This window comes from Neomonachus schauinslandi, chromosome 5 (assembly GCF_002201575.2).
Source record: "Neomonachus schauinslandi chromosome 5, ASM220157v2, whole genome shotgun sequence".
Taxonomy (NCBI): Eukaryota; Metazoa; Chordata; class Mammalia; order Carnivora; family Phocidae; genus Neomonachus; species Neomonachus schauinslandi.
The window spans coordinates 58,104,732-58,121,324 of NC_058407.1; the positions used below are offsets into that span (position 1 = coordinate 58,104,732).

General features: G+C 50.8%; 2 protein-coding genes across 3 annotated transcripts; both read right to left on the reverse strand.

The window, feature by feature from the left end:
• Positions 1–640: 640 nt before the first annotated feature.
• Positions 641–3,868, reverse strand: MYL6 (myosin light chain 6). Of its 2 annotated transcripts, XM_021687177.2 has the most exons (7): positions 3,735–3,787; positions 3,470–3,497; positions 2,466–2,609; positions 2,064–2,237; positions 1,893–1,970; positions 1,543–1,588; positions 641–821 (listed from the first exon to the last, which is right to left on the reverse strand). In XM_021687177.2, exons 1-6 carry the CDS (start codon positions 3,735–3,737, stop codon positions 1,560–1,562), a joined length of 456 nt encoding a protein of 151 aa, XP_021542852.1. In that variant the 5' UTR covers positions 3,738–3,787; the 3' UTR covers positions 641–821; positions 1,543–1,559. The 2 variants fall into 2 exon arrangements, with proteins under 2 accessions (XP_021542852.1, XP_021542853.1); XM_021687178.1 differs by lacking the exon at positions 1,543–1,588 and having other exon boundaries at positions 3,735–3,868.
• A 262-nt stretch (positions 3,869–4,130) lies between these two features.
• Positions 4,131–8,375, reverse strand: MYL6B (myosin light chain 6B). Its single transcript, XM_021687176.2, has 8 exons — positions 8,359–8,375; positions 6,700–6,922; positions 5,949–5,976; positions 5,570–5,713; positions 5,166–5,339; positions 4,561–4,638; positions 4,372–4,409; positions 4,131–4,233 (listed from the first exon to the last, which is right to left on the reverse strand). The coding sequence occupies exons 2-7, from the start codon at positions 6,874–6,876 to the stop codon at positions 4,381–4,383; spliced, it is 630 nt and encodes a 209-aa protein (XP_021542851.1). The 5' UTR covers positions 6,877–6,922; positions 8,359–8,375; the 3' UTR covers positions 4,131–4,233; positions 4,372–4,380.
• Positions 8,376–16,593: the final 8,218 nt, after the last annotated feature.

A 16,593-nucleotide genomic window follows, 5' to 3' on the forward strand; every position in this document is an offset into this window, starting at 1 on the left:
TGCCACGGGCCCGCAGACACTGGGCCTCTCTCCGCAACGGGCTGCACGCGGCACAGCTGTTGGGCTGTGTGTGGGTACGGGAGCCGGGTACCGGCCCTCACCTGCCCCAAAAATAGCTGTTTGAGACTTGGAAGGACATCCTCACAACCTGGAGATTTTGTATATTTATCCTTGCAGAAGTAAGGGCTTCATTCCTTCCCTTATTAGGCGGGAAGAAGGCAGGCATCTCACGTACTTGTGTTGTTACTGGCCCCTAGCCCTGCCGAAGTGACAGGCTCAGGCAGTGCTGACTGGGCCTGGCGTTCTCTCCATCAGACACTCCCTGGGCTTTCCCCACCAAAGGCCGTCAGTGCTTGGGAGGGTGAGGGCTGGGTTTAACCAGTCGGAGGGCTAGGAGGACCTCCTGGGTAAGAGACAGAATGAGGATGGTCAGCCCTGGTCCTACAGGGAGGTATGGCTTCCTTAATCCCCCAAGGGGTAGCCTTTGTAGTAGCATCAATGAATGGGGCCAGCATTTCTTAAATGACACAAAGACGGATCCTACCAGCCCTTCCCCCAGCTTTCCCAGGCCCCTGGTCTGTTGACCCTAGATGGTCTCTCCTCCCCTTCACCCTGCTCACAAAGGAAAGCAGAACCATGCTTAGGGCACAGAGCAAGTTTATTTGGTGAATGCTGACAGCAAATATCATCCAAGAGAGACGAGCTGGCGAAGGTGCTGTGAGAGGAGGACCTAGGACGCCTTCAGGGCTACATGCAGTCTCACACAGGGGAAGACACAGGGCTCGAACGTCCTCAGCCATTCAGCACCATACGGACGAGCTCTGTGGATCAGAGAGACGGGTGAGCCAGGGAGTAGGGCTGCGGGGAGGGGTCCACCAGGGGCCAGGAGACCATAGGACCACAAGGGTAGCACAGGAGCGTGCCCGCAGAAACCAACCTTGGCTTTGCAGAGGAGCCACCTTGAGTCTGCCCAGTTCTCTCGGCCCCCAGCTCCCCTCCCACCCACTGTTAGCTCCTCCACCCCACCCTGAGCAGCAAGGACACAGCAGGAGGCAGAGAAGTTCTCAACTACACCTATAGCTACTGTCAGCCATTGGCAGGAGAAGACAGAGGTTTGGGTTAGGGTACCTCCAAGCTGCCCAGCAGAAGGAAGAAGAAAAGACTAATCAGCTATAGCAGCACGATGGGGCAGGCAACCAACCCCCCTATGCAACCACCTATCCCCAGGGCCAAAGGATCACCCTGAAGCAAGACGGGGACAGGCCGGTGCGAGTTCCCAGACACTAGCACCCCAGGCCCTATAAGCAAAACCTCAGAGCCCATTCTAGGAGAAAAGGAGGTACCACATCCCCAGGCTGTCTTCCTCTTTGAGGAACCCCTCCCCCTCCCCTCCCCTCCCCTCCCCAGTCAGCTCCATGCAGAAACATGCTAGGAGGAAGTCAGATGGTAGTAGGGGTAGGGCAAGGGCTAGAGAGCAGAGCTTGGGCAGAAATACACTGGGGAGGGGGCAACTAGAGAAGGGGAGGCTGGGAGGAGCCGTACCCGCCCCACTGGGCCCGTCACCCAGACAGGATATGCCTCACAAATGCTGCAGGAAGGAAGAGACATTCATGGTGAAGACCAGACACAGACATGGGGTGAAGGGGTCAGGCAGTAGGGGAACAGACATTCCCTTGATTTGACTCCCCATTCCTTTCCCCCCCCCACCCCCCCCTTCACACATTGTCCCTTCCTTTCCTGTCCTATTCCCATGGCCTCCCACTCCTGGGCCAGGCTGGGCCCTGCTCCTTGCCTCCTGGCTTTTTGGAGCCCAGGGAGCAGGGAGAGCCCCAAACGCCAGGCGTGACCTGCCTGGACAACTTGCTTCACGAGAGCCCCAGTTCATCCCTCACCTTCATAGTTGATACAACCATTGCTGTCCTCATGCCCTGCCACCAGCATCTCTACTTCTTCCTCCGTCATCTTCTCACCTGCAGAGGGAAAGAGAAAAAGCATTTTGGGAACTAGGTGGCAGGTGTGTATCAGGTGGCACCTCCACTCAAGGAGCAAGGGCAGAGCCTTACCCAGGGTGACAAGAACATGCCGGATTTCAGCACCCATGACCGTGCCATTCCCTTCCTTGTCAAACACCCGAAGGCCTTCAACATAGTCCTCATAGGTGCCCTGGTCCTTGTTCTTGGCCACAGTCTGCAGCATGGGCAGGAAGTGTTCAAAGTCCAGCACCTTCACATTCATCTCTGCCATAAAGGAGGTGGAAGGAAAGTCACACGGGTTCTCAGGACTGAGGAGATTACGGGGACCACAAGTGAGCAGGTGGCTCCCACTCAAAGCAGGAGAAATCTGTGGGATTTGCTAGTTGAGACAAACCTGCTTGAGTTCTGGGCCTATGAAGATAAAGGGAAGCTCTCAGCTGAAGAACTGTAGACCCATTACCACACTGAGAAATCGTTTGTGAGGACCCTCACCATCACTCTTGGGGTTCCCCAGGACCTTGAGCACCTCGGCGTTGGTGGGGTTCTGGCCCAGGGCCCTCATCACGTCCCCACACTGGCTGTACAGGATCTTGCCGTCCCCTGTCCGGTCAAACAGCTGAAAGGCCTCCTTGAACTCTGAAGATTCAGATATACATCAGCACTGAGCATATGGGGGTTAACCCATACTCTCCCTCACAACCCCTTCTGCCCATTCAACTTTGCTCATGCTGAGGAAACCAGGTATTTGTATCACTGTACACCCAAGTCCAGTAAGAGGGACCTAGTGTCCCTGCCTCCCAACACAGGTGTCCCACATAATGACACAGCCTTCCTCCCCCCTGGGCAGAATGGTAACATCCATTCACAGGCCCCTGTGCCTACAGCAAGCCTGCCCAGCCTCACTACTCTGCTCAGGGCAGGAATTTGCCACCGCCCTGTCTGGGTCCTGTCCTTATAAGGAAGTGGGAGCAGCAGCCTGGGACTGGGGTCATCCCAGCCTGCCACTTCCAACCCCTCCTGTACAGAAAGAAACCTTCAGAGGGTACAGCTGTGAAGTATCCTCAGCAAATCCCCCTGTCCCCATTTCCTCAAAATTCCAGGTCACTGCTTTTTACAATCTTAACAATTCCAAGCTGGGGCGGGGGTTATCACAGGAGGAGAAAAGAGGCAGAAGCTGATTAAAGGACAGGACCACAGGCAACTTAATACACCCTCCCCACACCACACACAGCAGGCATTAGGCGACCAAGTTGTTTCACATACCCACACCACCTAAAACTCACCCGGGGCTTGGGGCTCGGATCTAGAGTGGAAGGGGAGGGAGGAAGAAAGAGTGAGAAAAGAAAATGGAGGATCCAGAAAGAAGGAGAAGGGAATCCAGGAAGTACTTCCCTGGGGGTGCTGAAGAGATGACAGGTTGGGGTTAGGAGGTAGGTGCTAGAGGCGGGGGTCCCTCTCCCTAAACATGACCTCAGTAGGGGTCAGAGATTACTTACCTGCAGTCTGGTCCTCGGTGAAGTCACACTGCTCAGAGAAGAGGGGAGCAGTCAGCATCTGAACCCCAATCCCCAAGCTTCCATCCCAGTCCCACAAACTCCTGTTCCGTGCTGGGGGACTCGCTTCCCGACAGGACCGGACCCCCAAACTTTCCAACCCCACCCCCGACCTTCCAGGCCCTCAGGTTCCCTTTGCAAACCCCTACCCCCGACTTCCCGCCTCTCGCCCCAAATCCCGCTCATCGTTCCAGGTCCCGGGCCCCACCATCTTGACGGCTCCGCTCCGCGGGACCTTTTCCTGCAGTAATGGCTCCGATTCCCGGCCCAACCCTGGTCTTAGTACGTCCCAGTGACGTCACCCTCAGCTGATCCAGCCAATAGGAGTCCCGGCCTGGCTTTATGCAGATAATATTGCTACATTAGTAATGAGGTGGGCGGGGCCCGCTGCTGCTTCCTCCCGCATAGCCATACCTGGGGGGAGGAAACCGCCGAAGCGGGTCGAGCGGGGCGTGGGGAAGCTGCTCCTCCGTGGAGCGGGAAGATCAGAGGATATCGGATTGGGGAGAGGAGAGCCCACCCTGCCCGCCCCCCCTCCCTCCCTAACCCCCCTTTCCCCCCCCGCCCCGTCCCACGACTGAAGAAAGCAACAGTCGGACGCCTAGGGAGGAATCGTCTCTTTATTTTGAAACAAGAGGTGGCCTCCTAGTGGCAGGAACGTGCTTCCGCCTGCCGGGGAAGGGGGGCAGTGTCCGACCCCGCTGCATCTGTGGAAAAAGACGAAAGCTGCCAAGGCCTGTCGCTCGCGCGCAGCAGGACACGAAAACGCACTTCCCTGCTTTTCTGCCCTGGCTGCGGGAAGGAAAGGAAACTTGCCTCTCCAGGTGGGGTGTGGGGAGCCCTACCTGGAGAGCTCAGACGCTTAGGATGTGCTTCAGGAAGGCTGTAGAGAGGAAGCAAGAGAGGTTCAGAAGCAGACCCTTCGATAATCCATCTGATTTTAGACAATCCAGGCCCCGGGTGTCCCCACCCACACACCGCGAGCCTTCTGCCTCCCCTCCTCCCCTGTCCCTTCTGCTCCTTTGGCTCCTCACCTTCATAGTTGATGCAGCCATTGCTGTCCTCGTGTCCTGCCAGAACAGTCTCCACCTCCTCTTCAGTCATCCTCTCTCCTGAGCCCCAGACATAGAATTTTAGTCCCTGCCCTCCCTCCTTCCCCAACCAGGCCTTTCTCTTCTGGGTGGTACCTTCTCTTCTCCCACCCTTGAAAACTTGCTCATAGCAACAGAACCCCAAAGGGATCCTCTCCTTGTAATGGTAACAGCTCGAATGTGTCCCTGCATCTTGCTTTCCATCTCATCTGCATTAGCACCTGGTGAAAGCTTTGACAGAGGGAAAGTGGATTCCAGAGGGTTAAGGGGCTACAAGATCACAGAGCACAAGCATCTCTTCCACCACAGAACATCAGGTTTTCCACCTCATCCCCTTTCCTCTGTCCTTTGGGAGGCATCTGCATGTACCCTCACTTCACCTCTTGCAGGAAGAAGCCCTTCAGATTCTGCCCCCATGGCTCTGACCTTCTCAGTCTCCTGCCCATGACCTATAGGCCGATAATCCTTCCCTGGCTCTGCCTACTTGGCTAACCTCCTTGGTCCACCCCCTCCTCTCCAACCCACAGGAGTTCTGGTCCCTGCCTCACCCAGGGTGGTGAGGACATGTCTGAGCTCTGCTCCCATGACTTTGCCGTTCCCCTCTTTGTCAAACACCCGAAGCCCCTCCAGGTAGTCCTCATATGAGCCTTGGTCCCGGTTTTTGGCTACGGCCTGGAGCATGGGCAGGAAAGTCTCAAAGTCCACACGCCGGGACTTCAGCTCTAGAGGTTAGAAAGGGGAGGGAGAGGTCACTGTAGAGTCACCTTGCACCCAGCTCCCATCCCTACCACGAAGGCTTTCATCCTGTTCAACATTCAGTTTGTTTTTCTACCCGGAGTTTGACAGTTTTTGAAGTCCTGAGACCCACCCCAGTATCCTTTGTCACCTTGCCAACATTCCTCGGTTCCACCACCACCCCGAAAACCCGCATTGTTCCAGGCGTCCCCCTCACCATCACTCTTGGGGTTCCCCAGGACCCTGAGCACCTCGGCGTTGGTGGGGTTCTGGCCCAGGGCCCTCATCACATCCCCACACTGACCGTACAGGATCTTGCCATCCCCTACTCGATCAAACAGCTCAAAGGCCTCCTTGAACTCTGAAGTATAAGAAGAGGTCAGTGTTGGGACCAGGGTTTCCCATCACCACCCCTCCCCCACCCCAACAGAAAGGAGGTTCAGAAACTATGTGCTAGGGCTGGGCAGAATAGGGGACACAAAGACCACTAGCGTGGAAGATTTCAAGGTTGGGACTGGAGTCAGCGGAATAGAAAGAGGATCTGACCAGGGGCTTGGGACTAGACCGTGGAGCTTAAGGGACCAGCTTCGCCTCACCCTCCAGCTGATCCTTGTTAAACTCGATCTGTGGAAGAAAAGAGCAGGTGAGGAGGGATGACAGGGCTCATTCAATCTCTCTCCAGCACTCCTCCCAACCAACTGGCAGCCACTTCTGGGGAGGGGCTCAACGAGACCAGGCGGGGAGCCCAGCCACCTCAGTCCCATTCCCAGCTCTGGACCTTGGGAGAATCCCAAGAGGGGGAATTATGGGGGGGGAGGGTTTCCTGGGAACAGGGTTAATCCCATGCCACCTGTTTCCCTCCCTCCAGGGCCCTGAGCTCTGCATCCCTCACATAACTGGGGACTGAACAAAAGCTAAATTTACCCCTGGCCCCCAGCTGTGATTGTCTAACAAGTCTGTCCTCTTCAGCCTTCCCTCCTGGGGTTCAGGGCTGTGGCTTTTAGAATTGAACTGTCAGCCAGAAACAGGCACCAGTTCCCTCTCTTCACCTTGAAACTGTCCTCAGAACCCAGATGTTCCCCATCTCACGGGTCCCTGCCTCCAGCATGGGGGTCAGTGAGAATGTGTGTACGTACCCACACACATGTTATAGGTTAGAGGGAGAGAACAAAAAAGAACAGCAGAGTCATAAGCCTGGATGCTTCCAAAGGGGGGACTAAAAGAAATCTCTAATATCTGTCCAGTGCTTACTGATTCCCTGTCTTCTAGATACCCCCAAATCCCCTAGGCTGTTTCCCACCCTGTATCATCCCTTCCAAATTCTTTCCTCACTTTCCCGGGACTCACCACCACTTTGGAGAGATCGATGGGGGGCTCCTGGGTTTTCTGAGGGGCGGGAGGGGCAGCTGGAGCTGGCTCAGCCTTGGTCTTGGCTGGAGGGGCCCCTGCTGCTGGTTTGGCAGCAGGCTTGGCAATAGAGGGTCCCGCTGGTTTCTTCATGGGAACATCCTTCTTGGGAGGCATGATGTCCGGTGGCCAAAGGACAGTGTGCCGATGGGGGCACCCATCTCTGTTTAAATAGCCAGGGAGTCTGGGATGTCAAGGGGCGGGGGCAGGGGCAGGGAGCCAGTTGGCGGTGGGGAGGGTGAGATAGAGGAGAGATATGCTGGCCTGCCCTGGACTCCTATGGTTCAGGACTCCTGCCCCAAGGTCTTCTCTCTTCTGTTCACTCGGCCCCAAATGCTGGCCAGAACAATGGCCCCTTTGGGGGCAGGGGAAGGAAGCCAGAGACTGCCTAGAATGAGGGAGTTAACCTCCGGGGTAAGGATAGGATGCTTGCCAGTGACAGACACTGACATAGGGGTGAAGCAAAGAAGAGGATCCAGGTATTCCAGGCCTCAAGCCCCTGACACAGAGTAGCCCTTTTTTCTAGCAGCTTTAGGTTCTTAAAGGCTGAGGCAGGGAGGGGGGCCTTGTGAAGTAGGATTGTTAAAGTGGGGTCTGGGAGGGGCACCTGGCTGGCTCAGTCAGTAGAACATGCAACTCCTGATCTCTCCGGGTTGTGGGTTCGGGCCCCACATTGGGTGTGCAGACCACTCAAAAATAAAATCTTAAAAAAAATTGGGGTCTGGGAGCAGTGAAAGGTGAAAAAAACAAGCAGGTCCTCCACTTCCCTCTGACCACGGTTGAGAAACAGGGGTAGTTGACCCCACAGACTAATAATCCCCAAATCTTACAGTCCCTGCTGCCCTCCCTCCCAGCCCAGAACTGGGATTGTGCACAATGTAGATAAAGAATAGTAACAGAAAGAGGAGTGTGACACCCCCCATTGTCTCCTTTCCCAGTATTGTATTAAGGGTGAGGGTGGGGGCAAGGATCAGGTTTAACACCCACCACCCATAATCCCAAGGAAGGAACCCTTTTGCACAAGCCCACGGTCATTCAAGTCTGACAAAGGCAGGGTGCCTGCTGAACTTGCAGGGACTCACTCTGTGGTGGCACCTGAGGGGAAGGGCAGGCCCTGAGAGGCAAAGGACCTAAATTCTAAAATCTCTAATAAAAAAGATGTGGGAGGTCCTATGGGCTCTCCAGGTACTTAACCCCCAACCAGGGAATAATAACCCTGACACTGGTGCCAGGTCCCAAACCTTGCCAGGGACACCAGGGTAGGGTCTAAGTCAGAGGTGGGTTGGGAGAGGGGAGAGGTTGCTGGCTATTTTGTTCTAGGGATAAGGAAGGAAAGGATTTAGGCAGCGTTCTGAGGAAGATAGTAGTAATTCCACTTAGACCCTGGGGTTCAGAGAGTTGAATCTGTCTCCCACTTGCAAAAAATGCGTCTGAATCTCATTACTGAACATTGTCCCATTTTAGAAAAATCAGAATCATTCCACCCTCCCAGAATACATCACACACACACACACACGCACACGCACACACGCACGCACGCACACCTTAAATCAAGCTTAAATAAAGGAAAGAGTCCCTCCCCAGCTCCCAAAAACTCACCCTGCGGGGTCCAGGTAAGGGCGGAGGCGGGGCGCTGGGAGGAGGCTGCGGGCCCCGAAGGGTTAACTCCAGCGGCCTCGAAGCATGCCGGGAGTCGTAGTCCTCGAGCGCCCGCGGGCTCACGGGAAACGCGGCTCTCTAGCTGGAAGAGGACGCCGAAGTAGTGGCTTCCGGCAGGTGGCGGCCGTTGGTGACTCAGGCTGTTTTGGCGCTCTTCTTGTCCCGGAACTAAAAGGCAACGATCAACTTACAGTCCATTCCCCCGACCCTAAAACCGTGCGGGGGCGCCCCCCCCGCACAAGGGATGTCTCCCTTGCCCAGCCGTGCGTTCCCCGTTTGGCGTGGGCTGGGGTATGTGCCCGGATCGGCGGGTGGGAGAACGCCGAACCAGGGGGAAGGGCGAAGCTGCCGCAGGCCGGGTGGAAGGCGCCGTGGCCGGCGCTCACTGCCGCGGAGACAGTGGTGCGGTCGGCTTAGCTTAACCTCGCGGTTTGGTAGTAAGGGCAGAGGCCACTGAGTTGCTGTGTGACTTGGGACAGTAACTCCAAGGTTTTTCTTTTTCTTCTCTTCTTTTTTTAAATGAGCTGGTAGTTGAAGTAAATGTTAAGATTTGGAATTAAGCATGGTCACCTGCCCCAGTTTCTCCCACGTTGAAGTTTCTCCATACTGCGGCCGGGACCTCACGGGCCCGCCTGGAACGGAGGCTTGGCCGTCCGGCCCTTTCAGTCTGTGACATCTCTGCCAGCATTGGACACCTCATTCCCCAAACCATTATCAGAGGTGCCACCTGTGCTGGGAGGGAACCAGCCGGTCAGGCCCTGGTACAGGAAGTGCCCTGGCCGTGCCCCTGGGGCTGGAGGCTGGGGCTACCTGGGCGTGCAGGCAGAGAGGTTCAGAGTAGAAAGCCCACCCAAGGTCGGGAGGGTGAGGTATAAATAAACTTTATGGGCAGTGAGTGATGTTTGCTGGTTGGGGCAAGCTGCTCGGAAGAGTAAAAATGTTAGCAGCTATCCCAGAGGCCACCACCGAGCCCTTACCACTTGAGGGGCTAAATTATCTCAGGCAGCAAAGGGGGAGCTTAAGAGAATGGGCTCACACCCCTCAGTTTAGATTGGAACCCAGGTTCTACCAGGTATCTGCTGGTAACCTCTGGCAAATGTAGTTACCTCTGTGTGCCTCAGTTCCCCCATCTGTAAAATAAGGATAATAGTACCTAGCTCATAAGGCTGTTGGAAGGAGGAGGTGTGTTAATATTTGTAAAATAGAATGGGCCTGGCACAGAGTAAGTAGTATGTGTTTTTGAAATAAATTTCCTTTACTCTTCCCAACATATGAAGTAGTTGGTATTTCCCCATTTTATACCCATAAAGGATCACTGGGCCTGAAGAAATGCAGGAAGAAGAAATACGTTTCTTATAAGTGTTTGGTTACAAGGCTGTGAAGAGCTGTATCACAAATGCCTTTTTGTGTCTTTCATCATGTCAGCAGTAGTTGATTTGGAAAATGTGGTTTATCTGATTTTTTCTTCCTCTTCCCCTTGGTCTAGCTGTAGCCCTCTTTTGGCACTTTGTCAAGTAGAAGCGGTTATGGCATCATCTGACTTTCTAGCATTTTTGTCTGCTTTATAAAGAAGTAGTGCAGGGGCGCCTGGGTGGCTCAGTTGTTAAGTGTCTGCCTTCAGCTCAGGTCAGGATCCCAGGGTCTTGGGATCGAGCCCCGCATCGGGCTCCCTGCTTAGTGGGAAGCCTGCTTCTCCCTCTCCTATTCCCTCTGCTTGTGTTCCCTTTTTCGCTGTGTCTCTCTCTATCAAATAAATAAATAAAATCTTAAAAAAAAAAAAAGTAGTGCAAAGAGAAAACATGAAGGCTCTTGGCAAACAGATTGGAGGAATGGCCTTCATTTTTTGTACATTCTTGTCTTTTAATCATAAATAATGCAGACTGTACTGAACATGATCTTAACCGGGCATAGGTGATTTCTACAACATGTATGTGGATTTTCTGTGACAAATGCCTCTCTCCTCTCTCCCCGCATAGCATGTGACTTGTATGTTTTTAAGGATTGCATATTTATTCTAATACTACTTTCAACATAAAATAATTAGAAAGGGCAGGTCTTTAAAAGTAAAAGAAAAATACACATTAAAAAACCTAAGAACAGGGCGCCTGGGTGGCTCAGTTGGTTAAGCAACTGCCTTCGGCTCAGGTCATGATCCTGGAGTCCCTGGATCTAGTCCCGCATTGGGCTCCCTGCTTGGCAGGGAGTCTGCTTCACCCTCTGACCCTCCCCCCTCTCATGTGGTTTCTCTCTCTCTCTCAAATAAATAAATAAAATCTTAAAAAAAAACCAAAAAACTAAGAACAGGGACGCCTAGGTGACTCAGTCGGTTGAGCATCCGTTGAGCATCTGACTCTTGATTTTGACTCAGGTCATGATCTCATGTGGGCTCCACTATGGGCTTGGGGCCTGCTTAACGTTCTCTCTCTACCTCTGCCCCTCCCCCCTGCATGCCTGTGCATGCACTTTCTCTCTCTTAAAAAACAAGAAAAAAAAACACAAAAACTAGTAGAACAACTTTAGGAATTTCACGGCACTTAAAGATCTTCAGTTACTTGAATAATTGTGGGTTCACCCTGTAGAGCTTAACTAGCTCTTTGAACACTAGCTAATGTGTTAAGGTGCATAATAGTTTAGGAAGAGAGGGCACCTGGGTGGCTCAGTTGGTTAAGCGACTGCCTTCAGCTCAGGTCATGATTCCAGGGTCCTGGGATCGAGTCCCACATCGGGCTCCCGGCTCAGCGGGGAGCCTGCTTCTCCCTCTGACCCTCTCCCCTCTCATGCTGTTTCTCTCCTGTGCACTCTCTAATAAATAAATAAATAAATAATCTTTAAAAAAAATAGTTTAGGAAGAGAGAACACTATTTCCTAAGTAAATAGGAGAGAATTTATTAGGAAAAATGTCTTCAGTCCTTTGGCATTTTGACCAGGAGGTGGTATTCATGGTAACCCATAACCAGGATGTTTTATGATACATGGGTAGTTTATAAAGTCTTTTCCAAGTCCTATTTTTTTGAAGATTTTATTTATTTGAGAGAGAGAGCACAAGCGGGGGGTGGGGGAGGGGCAGAGGGAGAAGCAGACTCCCCGCTGAGCAGGTAACTGGATGTGGGGCTCGATGCCAGAACCCTGGGATCATGACCTGAGCGGAAGACAGATGCTTAACTGACTGAGCCACCCAGGTGCCCCAAGTCCCATTTTTGTAAGCCCACACTAGATGCAAGATACAAGCAGAAAAATACATTTTATGGTAAGTACGCTAGCTTCATTTTTTTAATGCTCTAAAACAGTGGTTCTCAGACTTAGCTGTTCTTCAGAATCTCCTGGGAGCTTTGTAAACAGACGAACTTCCAGACTCTGCCCCCAAAGATTCTGACTCTAGGTCTGTGTTAGGGCCTGGGAATCTATTTGAAATATTTTTAGCTACGGAAAGGACAGAGAACAAACTAACATAGGTAACTACAGCTTTAATAAGAGGAGTGATCTTTTCAAAATGTGCATTTGATCATGTCATCTCCCTACCTAAAATCCTTCCATGTGTTTTGATAAAGACTAAATCTTTAGTTGGCCCACAAACACCGGCAGCTTCAAACACTGACTGCTTGTTCCGGCCCCACCTCTATACTAGCCACATCTACTAGCGTTCAGATCTTCAAAGGGGCCATGTTCCCTTTTCTCAGGTTGTTGCCACGTCCTTTCTGACTCTACCCCTCTCCCTGCCAACACACACTCTTTCTAGGGCCGAGTAGAGTACAGTGCCTGGCATGTACTGGGCAGTCAAATATCTGGAGAATGAATGGCTCTCTGGATAAAAGGGAACTGACACTAGTAAGTTACTTATAAGGAGATAGATTCGGGATTCAGGAGATCGAGAGAGTTCCCAGGTATTTTTACCCTGTAGTAGAACATGAGGTGATTGATTTGCTAAAAGAAGAGGAGGAGGTGGCTTGAGAAAGTCGTGAAGGTTTGAAACAGGTGTGATGAAAAGCGGGAGACGGCTTACTGGGGACCCCGTCACAGATACTCATTTGACATTTCCCGAGTGTCTGCTGTGTGCTCCCTGCATGAACTTGCTGGGCAGCATGGAGGGCGGTTGCTGTGGGAGATCGAGCTTGTAATGGAACCAACCCACGAGGGAGTGATCTCCTCCGTTCAGCAGTACTCAGCTGCTTGGATGAATGAGCTAGAACAGTGTTGTGGGGTAGGGATGATGGATGACCATGGAAGCGATTGGGAGTCTGAGTCCAAGAGGGTTTGTGGTCTGGGCCACATAGAGAAATGAGTATAAAAGTGGCCTATTGGGGCATCTGGCTGGCTCAGAGGATAGAGCGTGCGACCCTTGATCTCAGGGTCATAAGTTCAAGCCCCACATTGGGTGTAGAGCTTACTTTAAAAAAAAAAAAAGTGGCCTATTAGATTGAGAGACTATAGAAAGTCACCAACAGGCTTGGGTCTTGAGGTTGAAGAAGTAAGATAGTTGGAGAAAATAGTGCATTTGAGATTAAAATTTCAAAGGATATAGAGCAAGACAGGAACTAGGTTGAGTGGCCATGAGAGTGAATGATTGAAAGGGTAGGGAGGTGAAGGTTATTGGATCTGAGGAGAATGTTCCTTAGGGCTTTTTCAGTTGCAAATAGCAAAAATCTGACTAAAACTGGCTAACCAATAAAGAGGATTCATTGGCTTATGCAATTGAAAAGTCAAGAGGTAGGGTGGGATTCAAGTTCATTTTGATCCAGAGATTTCATGACATCGCAAAGGGGTTTTCTAATTTTCTTGTCACTGTCCTCCATTTGTTAGCTTCTTACTTGGATTCCCCAGCTGAGCTTCACAGGTATCACATCCTTTTACCACAAGAGGAAGAGAGGGAGCTTTTCTTTTTTTAATTTGGAAGTATTTATTATTTTTTTTTTTTTTTAAAGATTTTTATTTATTTTTTTTGACAGAGAGAGAGAGAGAGACAGCGAGAGAGGGAACACAAGAGGGGAAGTGGGAGAGGGAGAAGCAGGCCTCCCGCTGAGCAGGGAGCCCGATGCGGGGCTCGATCCCAGGACCCTGGAATCCCAACCCCAGCAGAAGGCAGACGCTTAACCGACTGAGCTCCCCCAGGCGCCCCTTGAGTAGGCCTTTTTTTTTTCTTTAAAGATTTTATTTATTTATTTGACAGAGAGAGACACGGCAAGAGAGGGAACACAAGCAGGGGGAGTGGGAGAGTGAGAAGCAGGCCTCCCGCAGAGCAGGGAGCCCGACGTGGGACTCGATCCCAGGACCCTGGGACCATGACCTGAGCCGAAGGCAGACGCTTAACGACTGAGCCACCCAGGCGCCCCTTGAGAATCCTCTTAAGTTGATGGGAAGGAAACGGAGACAGCAGAAGACCAGCAGTGAGTACACAGAGTTATTGAAAAAAAAATAGGAGCTTCGTTCATGGGTGGCATGAAGTTTAAATTCAGCTTTTGCTAATAAGGTGAATTTTGACAACACCTTGTGGAACTGAGTTTAGTTTTATCCCCCTGAGCCTTTCCTCTCCTCCCAGTGGACAGCATCCTAAGGTTTATATTCTTCCAGAGAAGATGATAAAGCATCCCCCGCCTCCAAAGGCAGTTCTGAAATTACCTGGTCCACTGAGCCTATTTTCAGTAATCTGCTCTTCCTCCCCACCCCCTCCCCACTCTCTTTCCATCTGGTAGTTGGACAGAGTGCAGCTTCTCTAGCTGCCATTTAAGGAAGGGTCCAAAGGGAGCAGAGCTCAAAGTGAGCATATCTGAATGGTTAGAAAATGTTTCTCATTTTGCAGCCCGTCACGTAGGCCTGAAGCCTTTGTGGATATGGTGACACCTGCCACTAAGACACACTGTGGTCCCGTGCTGGGGCGCAGAGCTTCCAGGTTCACAGCTTAGGAGTCCTTTCCCCGCACAGCCCACGAGATCATAACGGACAGCGGACGGCAGACGGGTAACTGCCTTCATTCGTCCCTGTGACTGGGAACGAGTCTTTCCTTTTTTTTTTTTTTTTTAAAGATTTTATTTATTTATTTGACAGAGAGAAACACAGCGAGAGAGGGAATACAGCAGGGGGAGTGGGAGAGGGAGAAGCAGGCCTCCCGCAGAGCAGGGAGCCCGATGCGGGGCTCGATCCCAGGACCTGGAATCATGACCTGAGCCGAAGGCAGATGCTTAACGACTGAGCCACTCAGGCGCCCCGACTGGGAATGAGTCTTACTGAGAAACTCAAAAGGAGCCACTTCACACAGGTCCCTTGACCATCCTCAACGGAACCAACATTCTCAGTGGCTGCATCCACAGTAGGTTGTGACCACTAATTAAATTGACATGATTCATAAATCGAAAGCCTTTTTTTTTTTTAAGTTTAGCTTGCATTTTTTCCCTTTTTTATTTAAAAAAGTTAACATTGACATAGAACATTAAATTCGTTTCAGGTATACAACATATTATTTGTATACATCTCAAAATGATGAACAGTAAGTCTAGTTAACAGTTAACATCTATCACCTTCCGTAGTTACAAATTTTTTTCCTTGTGATGAGAACTTTTCAGATCTCTTGCCTTCGCAACTTTCAAATATACAGTATGGTATTATTAACCATAGTCACGATGCTGTACGTTGCGTGCCAGGTCTTATTTTATAGCTGGAAGTTTGTGTCTTTTTTTTTTTTTAAAGATTTTATTTTTATTTATTTGACAGAGAGAGACACAGCGAGAGAGGGAACACAAGCAGGGGGAGTGGGAGAGGGAGAAGCAGGCTTCCCGCCGAGCAGGGAGCCTGATGCGGGGCTCGATCCTAGGACCCTGGGATCGTGACCTGAGCTGAAGGCAGACGCTTAACGACTGAGCCACCCAGGTGCCCCGGAAGTTTGTGTCTTTTGACCCCCTTCACCCATTTCTCCCATCCCCCAACCTCCACCTCTGGAATCACCAATATATTCTCTGTATCTATGAGCTTTTTTTTAGTAGTATTATTAGATTCCACATGTAAGTGAGATCATACAGTATTTGGCTTTGACTTGTTTCACTTAGCATAATGCTCTCGAGGTCCATCCATGTTGTTGGAAGTGGTAAGATTTTCTTCCTTTTACGACTGCATAATATTCCGATGTGTGTGTATGAGTGTATGTGTGTGTGTGTATACACACATGCACACCCCACATTTCTTTACCCATTCATTCTTCAGTGGTCACTTAGGTTGTTTCCCTGTCTTGGCTATCGTAAATAATGCTGCAGTGAATATGGGGGTTCAGGTATCTTTTTGAGGTAGTGATTTCCTTTAGATGTATACCAGAAGTGGAATTGTTGGATCACATGGCAGTTCTATTTTTAATTTTTTGAGGGCCCTCCATGCTGTTTTCCCTAGTGCTTGCACCAGTTTATATCCCACCAACAGTGTACGAGGGTTCCTTTTCTCACCCACACTTGTTATTTCTTGTCTTTGTGATGATAGCCATTCTAACAGGTGTGAGGTGATGTCTGATTGTGGTTTAAATTTGCATTTCCCTGATGATTTGTGATGGTGACTATCTTTTCAGGTACTTGTTGGCCATCTGTACGTCTTTGGAAAAATGTCTCTTCAGATCTGCCCATTTTTTTAATTGGATTTTTTTTTTTTTTTTGCTATTGTGTTGTGTGAGTTCTTTATATATTTCAAATATTAATGCCCTATCAGATTTGCAAATATTTTCTCCCATTCGGTAGTTTGCCTTTTCATTTTGTTGGTTTCGTATGCGGTGCGGGAACTTTTTAGTTTGATGTGGGTGATTATTTTTGCTTTTGTTGCCTTTGCTTTTGGGTATCACATTAAAAAATGTCATTGCCGGGCGCCTGGGTGGCTCAGTTGGTTAAGCGACTGCCTTCGGCTCAGGTCATGATCCTGGAGTCCCGGGTCGAGTCCCATATCGGGCTCCTTGCTCGACAGGGAGCCTGCTTCTCCCTCTGACCCTCCCCCCTCTCATGTGCTCTCTCTCTCTCATTCTCTCCCTCAAATAAATAAATAAAATCTTAAAAAAAAAATGTCATTGCCAAGACCTATGTCAAAGAGCTTATCGCATATTTTTTCTAGTTTTGTGGTTTCTGGTCTTACATTCAAGTGTTTAACCCATTTTTAGTTAATTTTTGTGTAGGGTGTAAGATAGTGGTCCAGTCTCATTGTTTTTGCATGTGGCTG

Bases quoted from the DNA above. Each gene is read 5' to 3' on its own strand.
- MYL6B (XM_021687176.2), bottom strand. From the start codon at position 6,876: ATGCCTCCCAAGAAGGATGTTCCCATGAAGAAACCAGCGGGACCCTCT. The intron at 5,977-6,699 runs GTGAGTCCCGGG...TTTCTTCCACAG, and splicing joins TCGATCTCTCCAAAGTGGTG to ATCGAGTTTAACAAGGATCA. The intron at 4,639-5,165 runs GTGAGGCAGGGA...TCTGGGGCTCAG, and splicing joins ACATGTCCTCACCACCCTGG to GAGAGAGGATGACTGAAGAG.
- MYL6 (XM_021687178.1), bottom strand. The intron at 2,238-2,465 runs GTGAGGGTCCTC...CCTTTATGGCAG, and splicing joins GGGGAACCCCAAGAGTGATG to AGATGAATGTGAAGGTGCTG. The intron at 822-1,892 runs GTGAGGGATGAA...TCTGATCCACAG, and splicing joins TGGTTGTATCAACTATGAAG to AGCTCGTCCGTATGGTGCTG.